General features: G+C 38.1%; 1 protein-coding gene across 2 annotated transcripts in view; it reads left to right on the forward strand.

The window, feature by feature from the left end:
* Positions 1-11,355, forward strand: part of LOC140135364 (synaptotagmin-1-like) — a 180,552-nt gene extending 169,197 nt beyond the window's left edge. For both annotated transcript variants that reach the window (XM_072156781.1, XM_072156780.1), the window contains exons 7-9: positions 2,277-2,394; positions 4,793-4,926; positions 5,987-11,355. In XM_072156781.1, the coding sequence (XP_072012882.1) occupies positions 2,277-2,394; positions 4,793-4,926; positions 5,987-6,196 (462 nt within the window). In that variant the 3' untranslated portion in view covers positions 6,197-11,355. The remainder of the gene's footprint in view (positions 1-2,276; positions 2,395-4,792; positions 4,927-5,986) is intronic.
* Positions 11,356-12,035: the final 680 nt, after the last annotated feature.

Consider the following 12,035-nt stretch of genomic DNA (forward strand, 5'->3'; position numbering starts at 1 on the left):
GTTCCCCAGAAAAAAAAAACACTGATTACACATGTTCTTTTTTTGCAGACCATAGAGTGAGATAAAACACGGATGTGTCAAGCCCTTAGGCTCAATGCATGCAACCAGTGTTTTTGGCCATGTTCTAGCCATTGTTTCAACAGCTAGCACATAGCACCGTGTATTTCAATTGGCTCATACACAACCATGGTTTCCATGACCTGTGTATAAATCAATTGCCTAAGCTCCAAATCATAGAACAGGTACTATATCTGCCTGAGATTACAACTCAGGCAGCTTTTTGCTATTGTCATTAGCATGAGAGTGGAAATCCCATAGTAATGACACACAGGTTGCAAACCTAAGGCCTGTTGTTTGTGGCCCAGTGTTTCACACTTTTGAGTTTGCCAGTTCTTAATTTTTTTAGTGGACTTCCAGCATGGCTATCCATGTCCCCTAGAAGTCTATTGAGTGCTTATCGGACATGCATACCAGCGCTTCATCACATGCAGCTCCCAGGCTCTTAATTTATCCCCTATCCTATGCATAAAGGATAAATCCCATGAGTGGGAAAACCTCTCTAATGATGTCTGGTATAAAAGACAATGGCCCACATTTATTAAAGTGTTTGCGCTTGTTTCTGTCTAACTTTGTACTAAAAGAACGTACAAACTGCTCAAACATGTATTTTTGAAGTGTCACGGCTAAATGTGCACCTAAAGGGGAGTGTTATTGCTTAGACGGACCATGTACCACATTTATTAACGATGTGCGCCACGATTCTGTCTGTGCCACAATTCTGCAGCATGAACAAAGTGCACCAAAAGAATGGTGCACAGTTCCCAAGCAGCGCAGGGAGCACGAGATTCACGAAGAACATGCATCAGTTTTGATGAATCTCTCTGCACTCTCCACAGGCAAAAAACACGTAGTAGAGACTGCACTAGTTTTGATAAATGCGAGCCATAATGGTGATTATGATGTTAACTGACAAGGGTCTTACCAATAACAGATCACGTATAAGGAATATCAGGGGGATCATTTGAGAATTTAACTTCATTAAACATACTTTCGATTTGCTGGCTAACACACTGCAAAGGCAATTAAATACATAAAAAAGATTTCTTAATTCATGGAAATAGAGAATATCCACTTTCATTCAGCTTCTCATGGGAAATAACTTATTATAAAGAAAACTATGCACAGCCTGGTGCAATTTAAATATTGTCTGGGCCTTGAGCAATTCTACAAATCACAAAAGAGAAAAAAGATATGGCATTATTACCATTTCTCTCATTTGCAAATTTTAGCTATATCTACATTAGCATACAAACCACCTGTCATAATGTGTATAGAAACCAATTTCTCTAGGGCAGATTGAGTGGATCCCTTACAATGGATGATGAAACCTATTCCCCAAAGTTGAAAGGGATTGTCTGCTTTGGTCAATTCCCCCCTGGCAATGACAACATGCATCTTCCCTGCTGGGACCCTCAGTGCTTAGCCTTAATCTGTAGACAACCTGGCAGCAATGGCTCCATATCCCTGCAGTACAACCCCAAGGAAATAAAGCATTGCATAGAACCCACTCAGATCATGTGAAATGCAGAGCAGGTCCTTTAGACACATAGATGCTCCCCACTACACTTGCAAGATTAAGATCCTGAATAGATAAATTGGCAACTGAGATTTCCATTATACAAATTGGATTTTCTAAATTGGACAGCTCCTTAAAGGAAATCAACCATCAAATTCAAGCCTGTTAAACCAGGGGCACTAACTCATAGGCCCATGGACCATGACTGTGACAATCTTCTTATATTTGTAATTCATGGCCTCCTTCCATTACACAAACAATAATAACTATATCCTGAAAGAGGACAACCACTTTAAGCAACTATTGGTTTCAAAGTAAAAATGAACCTATACTTTACCAAAGGTTTTTTTCGTGTTCATCAAAAGAATAAAATGCAATTCCCCGGTTCCGAGTATACAGCTCCCAGTCTCTCTCTCAGCCTTCCGCAGTCACAGATGCATGAACGGTGATGCAACATTCCTACTACTGTGATTGCCACTTATTTGCCACACCAAGGACTGAGCCAGGGCAAGCGACTTTTCCTTTTTGGTAGCTTACTTCTTATTTTCCTGGTTGGCATCTGTGATATTATAAGATCTCCTTTTTTATTGTTACTGATTGCATTGGTTTCTAACTTTTATTTTATTTCACGTATTATCCTTTTTGACTGTTATTACACCTGTCATATTTTCACATCAAATTTTTGCTATTTTTGTTATAGCAAGAAAAGTTGGGTGATATCTGCTTCTCTCTGAGATATGTTCCCACGGCTGGAAAACTTACTGTGATTGTGCTGGAGGCTAAGAATCTGAAGAAGATGGATGTAGGAGGACTTTCGGGTATGTTAAAATTAATTTTTATGTGTTTAGTAAATAAATTCACATTGAAAATAAAGCTCATATAGGATTTTTATGGAAGCCATGATGTGGGTAATTTATTATCAACAATTTTTTTTTCCCTTGCTGCGGCTCTTGCGCCTTATTTATGAAGAGGCGGTGCCACAATATTGGTGCTTTTCTGACACTCACAACTTGTTCTTCTTTTGGACTCAAAATGAAGGTGTCGTTTGTGAATCTGACACTTTTCTGGAGCTTCTATTACTCTGACTTGTTTTGTGGCGCAGTTTTTAGCGCACCATCAAAAAAGCTTGTGTAGGGAGTTCTAATTCACCTTCATGAAAGGTAAGACAGTTCTAATCCTTATTGTTTGTGTGCAAAATCACCACTGAAAATTATAGCACACTTCCAGCACCACCCTGTGTCCACATTAATAAATGCCCTTGGAAATACCAACAGACCCACAGGGGGTAATTTATCATTAGGTCGGCACCTCACAACAGTTCCATTTCTGTCTTTGGATTTCTGCTGCAGTTAGATCCATTAACGTGGCTTTGGCCCTTGATAAATCTGCTGGCTGTGTCTTATACTATGTGGGTTGTTTGCGACAGTCGCATAAAAATTTGCAAAAAAATTCAAAAGTCGCAGAACATAGACCATGGTGGGAACTGCCGTAAATTTGCGGCTAAACTAAAAGTCACAATTCATAAATTCAGTCCTATTGTGAAAACTAGTCTATGCATATAATGAATTTGGTGTTAGCAGGGTCTATGGCAAAGTGACATAGCATTGTCCTATGTTCATGAGGCACAATGTAAAGTTGCAAAACCAGCATTTGCGCCACAACTGCACAAAAAAATGGGGCATATTTATTGAGGCCCTGAAATGATCGCAAATGCTAGCCTATTGCTCTCACTTGCGACTATTCAGCCCTCTCCGCCACCTTCACGCCAGTGGGGCTTGGCCAGCGGAGGGCACGGCCGGGAGTGGGCCGGCATGGGGCGTTACTGTCCCTGTGCTGGCACACTCGCTGCCGCCAGCAACTTTTAAGCCACCGGCTGCGCTTATTTCTGGGCCTGGCGTAGAATAAACGCGGCGCAGCCTCCTCCAACCTGCTCAAGCTTCCACCTCTTGATGTATCCCGCTGAGAATATGCAGCGGCGCGGCAAACGAGCGCCAGTGTATGATAACTGTCCCCTAATGTCACAAATAGACAAAAAAAATCCAATCATACAATTCCCCCCCCCCCATTGACTTAACATCCATTGGGGTTGCACCCAAGTTTTCTTACGGAAAGAATAAACCTGAATGACGTTTTTTTCTTGCCATTAAAAGTGATCAAGACAAAGGTGAAGACTTTGAACTGTAATATGAATAAAGCCTAAGGCTCTGTTCACACATTGCGTTTTGTTTGCGTTAACTCATGCGTTTTCAAACGTATTACAACAGCTGAGCAGAGATTTGCCTTACTACATTGTTGTCAACAATACAACAAGCGTTGTATTACAAAACACAAGCGTTAACGTAACATTAACACATGCATTAACATAGGGTTTCCAGAAATGTAATAAGGCAAATCTTCTCTTCTCAGCTGTTGTGATGCATTTGAAAATGCATGCGCTAACGCAAACAATGTGCAGCATGTTAACGCAGCCTAACAAATATAAACCCTAGTCATCTGTTCCAAGTACTAGGATTCCTGTCCTGAGGACTCAGCCTCAGGTGCAGATCAGCCTTTCAGTCTTTATTATAAAGTATACAATATGACCATATTATTAAGCATAACTAAGCCCAGTTTACACCTCACTTAATTGTAAAGCCTTCCATGTATGTAAACAAAGGTGAACAGAAGATTTTCTGTATTTAGTTATGGTTAAGGCTGATGTACACTACAACCGTGTGACATCCATTATTTTAACAGTCGGTACATTGTTGTACTGAATGCAATACTTTTTAATGGATCACCCCCTGTGACTGTTAATTTAACAGACCATGTGACAGATCCATAAAAAAATAGAGCATGCCCTAGTCAGAACCGTTTTTTACAGATCACTCATATAGTTTTTGAGGGTTCATAAAAACAGATGTCAGACTGAAGCAAATCAGCGTCCATTTTTTTATACATCCGATTTTGCCCACATACATCTGCAGCCAGCCTTATGTTTTCTATAGCAGAAGATCATAATATTTCATGCTGAAATATTAGCAGAGGTGTGAATTTAACCTAACCTGGTGTAATGTAGAATTACATATAACAATCACAAATAATAAACTGTTCAAATTGAGCATCTTGACTACATATCTTCACAAATAGAGTACAGTCTTCATCCTGCAGTATTCAAAACTCTGTTAAAATATTTTTTTTTAATTTGTTTATGTATTTTTTTTTTTTTTTTAATAGATCCATATGTAAAAATTCATCTGATGCAGAATGGCAAGAGACTCAAAAAGAAAAAGACAACTATTAAGAAAAATACCTTGAATCCCTATTATAATGAGTCATTCAGTTTTGAAGTTCCTTTTGAACAAATCCAGGTGAGATGTGATGTTGTAGAAGATCTTTTTGCTGATTTATGTAGATCCATATCCATCAAATGATATTTGTTATCTGATGCTTTAGTAACAATTACATTATTTGTACTATTAATTGAAATAAGTTGTTTTGGTCTATCTAAACATTAAGTGGGGACTTTCTGGGTGATTTGGGATTTACATCCTCCTGTTATTTGGAAGCTTCTGAATTTGCATCATGTCTTCATGGTATGTGTGGTACATCAGCTCAGTCACATTCACTTCAATGGGTCTGCACTAAAAGCAATTATTGAAGGGTATCATAACTTATAGAACGCTGTGCTGTTTTTTTTGCAAAAAAAGTGACTATCAAATATACTCGAGTATAAGTCGACCTGAGTATAAGCTGAGGGAGGCAGCTAATTTTTACACAAAAACTGGGAAAACATATTGGGGCAGATTTACTTAGTACCTACCCCTCAGTATATAGCCAGTGCTTGCCCCTCAGTATATAGCCAGTGCTTGCCCCCAAGTATATAGCTAGTGCTTGCCCCCAGTGTATAGCAAGTGCCTGCCCCACAGTATATAGCCAGTGCCTGACCCCAGTATATAGCCAGTGCCTGGCGTCAGCCGCTTTCTGATATTATAGTGTGCGCAACGTGTCCCATCGCACACACAATGACGAGAGTCGCTTGCCGACATCATAGTGTGTTGCGACGGGACCGTGCGGGGAGCCGAAGACAGAGCTAGAGCTGCAGACAGAAGAGGACCCATGGAGGGCGTTGGAAAGGTGAGTAAAAAGTTTTTTTTTCATTGACTTGAGTATAAGCCGAGTTAGGGTTTTTCAGCACATTTTACTAAAAAAACACGGTTTATACTCGAGTATATACAGCATGTTTATTCAATTCTAGATAACAAAGTTTACTTTATGAGATGGACAGGTTGCTGTTTCTCCTTGACACCTGGGGGGCCAGGGTGTTCTTAACATATGTCACACATGGGGCCAAGGGGGGAGGGGATTTTAATTTTATTGTGTATTTGTCTAGTTTGTTGGTTTAAATCAAGTATTGTTTTATTTCAACAGAAAGTGCAAGTAGTACTTACAGTACTTGATTATGACAAATTGGGCAAAAATGAAGCTATTGGAAAGATCTTTGTGGGCTGCAATGCTACAGGGACTGAGCTCCGTCACTGGTCCGATATGTTAGCTAACCCAAGAAGGCCTATTGCTCAGTGGCATACTCTACAACCAGAGGAGGAAGTGGATGCGTCCCTTGGATTGAAGACCTCATGATGTCACTTGCTGTGTGTGAATGATTGGGGGTGTCTGTGGGCGCTTGGTGGTACTTGTGCGCCATGCGCTGCTGTGTGTATATACTTGTTCAAAGCTGTAGCTGTGACATAGCTTTGAGAAACCTCCTGTTTTGTGGTTATTTGTAAATGACTAAAATATTTATATAACTTGGCCAAGAGGCAGTATCCTTTTTCAAAATATCTCAGCTGGTTTAGTATGAAAACTAAAATACTTGAACTGATAATTAAAAATACTCTTTTATTATTATAAACGTAGGGAATTCCTGTATGCATTTTTACAACTTAAAATATTTGCAATGCTTGGTTTTTAGATATTATATTTAAAGTTTGACCGGTATAGCATTAGAAACTTTGCCTTAAAATTTGTATAGGTGAAGTAAAGAAGGTCAGAAGAGCAAATGTGTTGCTTTTAGAAATAACTATTTGAGTAATAAAAACATTTCATCATTGGTAACCAGATTGACTAGGTATTACAAAAATTCTAGCTAGTTTCAAATTGCTTCCTAAATTTGATTAGTAACTAAAATATATAGTCAATAAGTGCATTTTTTACTCGCTTGCTTGGCAATGGGGGGAGGGTAGCAGAAGACTCTGAAAGAGTACAACAGTTTAGCTGATGAATCGCTTTTAGAGTGAAGAGTAGGACTACCACTCAATTGTAGTGCTAGAACTGGCCAGGCTAATGTTTGGGCCACCGGACTGAAAATTCATGGATACACCACATAGACGGGTTTTAAATCTTTGCCGCCGATGAAACAGAGCTATCCTGTTTAAAAGGCATCCTACCTTAATGAAGCAAAGTTTGTTAGTTCCAGGTGCCTAGTAAACACTCTTCTACACAAAATACTGAATATCCATATTTCAACTGACAGCAGAAAAATATAGTGCATTAAAATAAATGCATGCTAGAACATTTCAGGAATAAAATATAGCCTGTGCCCTCTAATATGGAGATTGGAATCAGGTTTTTTATCCAGATAAAAGTAGACAGTGCTTGTCATTGTCCTATAATCACAGTAATTTGAAGAGAACATGTCCCCATGCATTTTTCTTCAGTGACCAACTAGCAGCTGTAAATGGATAGTTATTACAGTTAACTAATATAATGCATGGATGGATGGGCTCAATCTGGCAGAGGGGAAGCTGCTCTTATACAGCAACTGTTCATACATGGTTGAAAGGAATTATATAACAGGAATTCACTGTTACGAAATGCATTTTTTCTCTATTGTTGCATCTTCTATTAAATATTTAACAGCAAAACAATAAATTAAATTCTAAGAAAAAAACAGAAATTATACAGCTGTTTTGTACAGTCTGCCATAAGGAAAAAATGTTACCAAGAAATGAGAGCTCAGCTCTGGTTTGAAAATAAACCTCCAAAAGCTCCTTCCTTCCATTACAGTATTAGTGGGGAGGAAGTCTCTCATCTCCATTAATAAAGGTGTTTTATACAATTTAAAGGGCTGGGTATAAAAAATAAAAAAATAGTCAGTACTAATCTGTGAAATCCATCACTGGACTTAGTGGTTACATACTATACAAGCAAATGTGGAGACTATGATTGGCTGCAGAGGTCACATAAATGATATACAAAGTGATCACAAAAGTAGGAATGAGGACCACTAAAGCAGCAAGAGGATTTCATGGATCTATCGTACTGGTTATTTTTTGGACCATTCCCTGAGTTAGTACTTTGCTATCCACAGAGCAAGACCTACAGGAAACATCTGTCTGGTCCTGAGCAATGACAGCTAGTTCAAGCTAGGACTAGACCAATTTCGACTTTCCTTGGGAAAAAAATTGAAACCAAGGGGATACCAGGTTGAAGTTCAATCTTCGTTCAAAACTGGGTTTTGCCAAAAGATTTAGGCCATCTTGAAGAATTGCCGGTCAATTTATGAAAAAAAATTAGATTACAATCAATATATAGAAATTTTCTTAAGGTCACACATTCTCTTTTGTTAAAAGGAAACTTGAAAATATGTAAGCTATAATGTTACTGAACTAACTGAATCCATGCAGGGAATATTGTTATTTTTACTCTTAGAAACACTTTATACTGTACCTGCTACTCACTGCCACTTTTAATAGTGATAATAAACCGTTGCAAGGGTGACGTTAAGAGAGAAAGGATTATGCCTCTTTCTACAGCTGTCAAGGGTATCGTTGTCGGGGTGTCACTACAATAAATACATTACTACATAAGAGTAAAGGAAAGTGTTTTTGCTTCCAGATGACTGATTGTGACAATCAACATTCTATTCTGTTTTTTCTTTTACAGTCAATGGAATCTAGAACTGTATGAAAACAGTCAAGCACAATATGTTTGAAAGCAGGGAATCTTTACATTGGTCGAGTCCCCACTTGTTGCCTTAGTTGCTAAAATGTGCAGATCTTTAAGTGCAAAAAACAACAGCGTTGTACCTATATAGCAGATTTTTGCTCTTCTTGATCTCTTTGTACATGTGACTCTTTTAGATTGTAAGCTCATAAGCAGGGCTGCCATCAGAAGTATCAGAAGAACAAATAGTCAGGGCCTCTCCAGCATCTTGAATCTTTTTGTGTACTCTTAGTTGTAAAAAAAAAATGTATCTAGCAAAAAAGTCTTCTTATTTCAAAGAAATAGTTCCACTCTTAGCAGGTTGTTTCTGGAATTGTTGTTGAGGTCCATTTATTTGAATAATTAAAAACTGCAGTATAAAATGCATCCAATGGTCAGGAGTTGCGCTGTTTTTTTTGTAGTCTTGGACCACTTCTTGCAATTGATATATTGGGTTTGTCTATTTTACTGGGCAACAGGTGTGACAGCCCAACAATCCTATGTAGGTTCTTTTCTAGACTAGGTAATTGACAGCAATATCGTCTTCAATGCCCAGATGGCGGCCTTGCTCATGTGGGCAGGGACACCCATACCTTATATTCAGGAATATTTTGACTGTGATTTGCTTGTACTGTATGTTCTGAGATTTGAGTCTTTTTTTTTTCCCCCCCAAGATCAAACATATGCTATATAGGACAATTTGTACACAAAATGTTGAATAACTGTGCATTCCATAATTTATTTCAATGTAGAATATTATTTACAGATTAGCAAATTATTGCTGTGTGCACAGATTCCCCATCCATATTTTAATCTTTAAATCCTATCAAACCCATTGCTCATCCACTTCCAATTTCACCATTTTTATTAGTTTTGATTTCATGGCCACATTTGGTCTTACTTTTTGTAGTACTGGTTATAATTAGGCCAGTTTCATTTAGTTCATCATCTGTATCACTGCTATAAACCCAGACCTTCAAAGTACTTAATAAAATTTAGATCACCATAAAATATTGGTCTAAGCTTGGTTTGGTACAACCTCAGGAAGTCTGGGTGTTGTGCCCATTAATCAGAACACTAAAACTCCATACAGATAACCATATGTGAAATATATAGATATCAGGTACATACATTTCCTGCTGTATTCCCCCTAAACTAGTAGTATATTATTGGTGCAAACTTGTGGTGTAAACAATGTCAACCCATGGGTGGTGTAAAAAGATACTCCATATCATACCAGCAACTGTGCTAAATTAGTTGTGTTTTATATTGTTTTCACTATCTAAATATTAGAGAGAATAGGTAAATCTTCCCTAATGCGTTATACATGTTGTTGGGAATGAGGCATGACATTGGGATTAAAAAAGAACTTAAATAATTCTCATATCATATTCATCAAATTTAGGTCCTGTACCAGGTATAACAAAGTGTACCAGTTTTTTTCCATAGTGTTTATGAAGAAAATTGAGCTACCTTCATGAGATACCTTCAAGAGCAGAGAGACTATGGAACTCTCTGCCACAGGAGGTTTTTATGGTGGACTCTTTGTACATATTCAAGAGGGGCCTGGATACCTTTCTGGAGAGCAAAAACATCACGGGTTACGCGGAAAAAAACATTGATTTAATTGTTTGAGGTTGGACTTAATGGACTTGTGCCTTTTTCCAACCTTACATACTATGATACATGTCTACACTTATGAACCTAGGATCATTTGTGAGGTCAATCAAATTCATTAATGTTTAATGAAAACTTTTCTTCCACTAACCACAATGTCTAGCATAAAGTCATGAAGAACCACAGATCATAATGACACTTAAACTTTTGTACCCATGGATACACCGTAACCATGATAAATATGTAAAAAAACGCTATTGGTTCATGAATGCCTTTCATATCCTTGGGACTTTTTTGTGTACACTGGAAGCTCAATGAAAAATGATTAGGGATTCTTTATAAAGAAATAATATGGTTGTAATTTTGAATGTTTGTTACATTTTGTGTACAAAATTCAGTGGACCAAATTTTATCTGTTTTATACTTTAGTATACGTTTTGTGATGATGATTTTGTGACTCTTTTACAAGTTGTCTTTCTTATGGATATTCCTCTACTGTCATAAACTGTGGTTTCGTTTTGCCAGTTTTATGTTGGTACTAGTTTTATGTATCTCATTACTCTTCTTTCTATTTTTTGCCCTTTACATAAAAATAATCAATTTCAAGGTGAGGCAAAATGTATTTTATTCCTGTCACTGGTGGCACCAATCCCTACGAACCCATAAACATCCACTAAGAAACTGATTTTTCTTGTACAAACCTCTTGAGATACTCAGAAATACACAACCTCCTAGCATTGTTCATATAGGTATCTGCAAACAACTTCAGTCCACCAAATCTTGTGGAATTGATGCCAGCATTGTATAACATAATCTATCTCCTTATTAGAGACCCCAGGGTTGATACATGGAGTTCTAAAATATTTATGTTCAGTGTTTTTATTTGTATTTTCTTTATTATTGGCCTTCTATTTTCTTTCTCATTTGCTCTTCATCTGAATACCATATGTAACAAGTGATTGGCCAGTTTCTAATTTAATGCATTTGACAACAAAATCATTTCTGCATCAAGTGGACCTTTGTGGATAAATCAGCTGGAGCTTTTGACCCATCTCTCTTTTTGTGGTTTTATTGAAATCCTTCTGTTTTAGCAGTAAAGCTGTACTTTATAAAGGTTCCCTTTTGAACATATTTTAATATCAGTGTATTTGAATGAAGCATTGTCTGTTAATGAATAAATGAAAGCTATATATTTAAAATGTGGTCCTTGTTTCATCTAAGCTTTTCTGCTAGACCAGGGGTCCCCAAACTACGGCCCGCGGGCCACATGCGGCCCGCTGACTGTTTCTATGCGGCCCCCGTCGCATCGGACCACGGCCTTCGAGTGTCGGGGCCTCGTCCATCCGGACAGGAAGCTCCTGCCCGTCACAGTATAGTGCTTGATGCAGCCAGAAACGGACGCTCAAGCACTATTATTGCAGGTGGAGCGATGTGACCGGAAAACCACCCCGGCGCACATCGCTCTTTGAACCTGCATGCGCGGCATGTCCTACAGCCGCAAGAAGAAAGAAGTCGGGAGCCAGAGGTGAGTATAGGATTTTTACATTTTTTTAAACAGCAGTAAAAACAATGTGCCGGCGGGGGGGCCCTAATATATTAAACAATTAATCATATAAAATAACTAATGGTGGAGGGGGGCACATAAAATAACTAATGATGGGGGGACATATATAAAATAACTAATGGTGGGGGGGAGCATATAAAATAACTAATGGTGGGGGGACATATATAAAATAACTAATGGTGGGGGACATATACAAAATAACTAATGGTGGGGGGACATATAAAATAACTAAGGTGGGAGGAGCATATAAAATAACTAATGGTGGGGGGATATGAAATAATTAATGGTGGGGAGCGGCATAGAAAATAATTAATG

The sequence above is a fragment of the Engystomops pustulosus genome, chromosome 6, assembly GCF_040894005.1.
Source record: "Engystomops pustulosus chromosome 6, aEngPut4.maternal, whole genome shotgun sequence".
Classification (NCBI taxonomy): domain Eukaryota; kingdom Metazoa; phylum Chordata; class Amphibia; order Anura; family Leptodactylidae; genus Engystomops; species Engystomops pustulosus.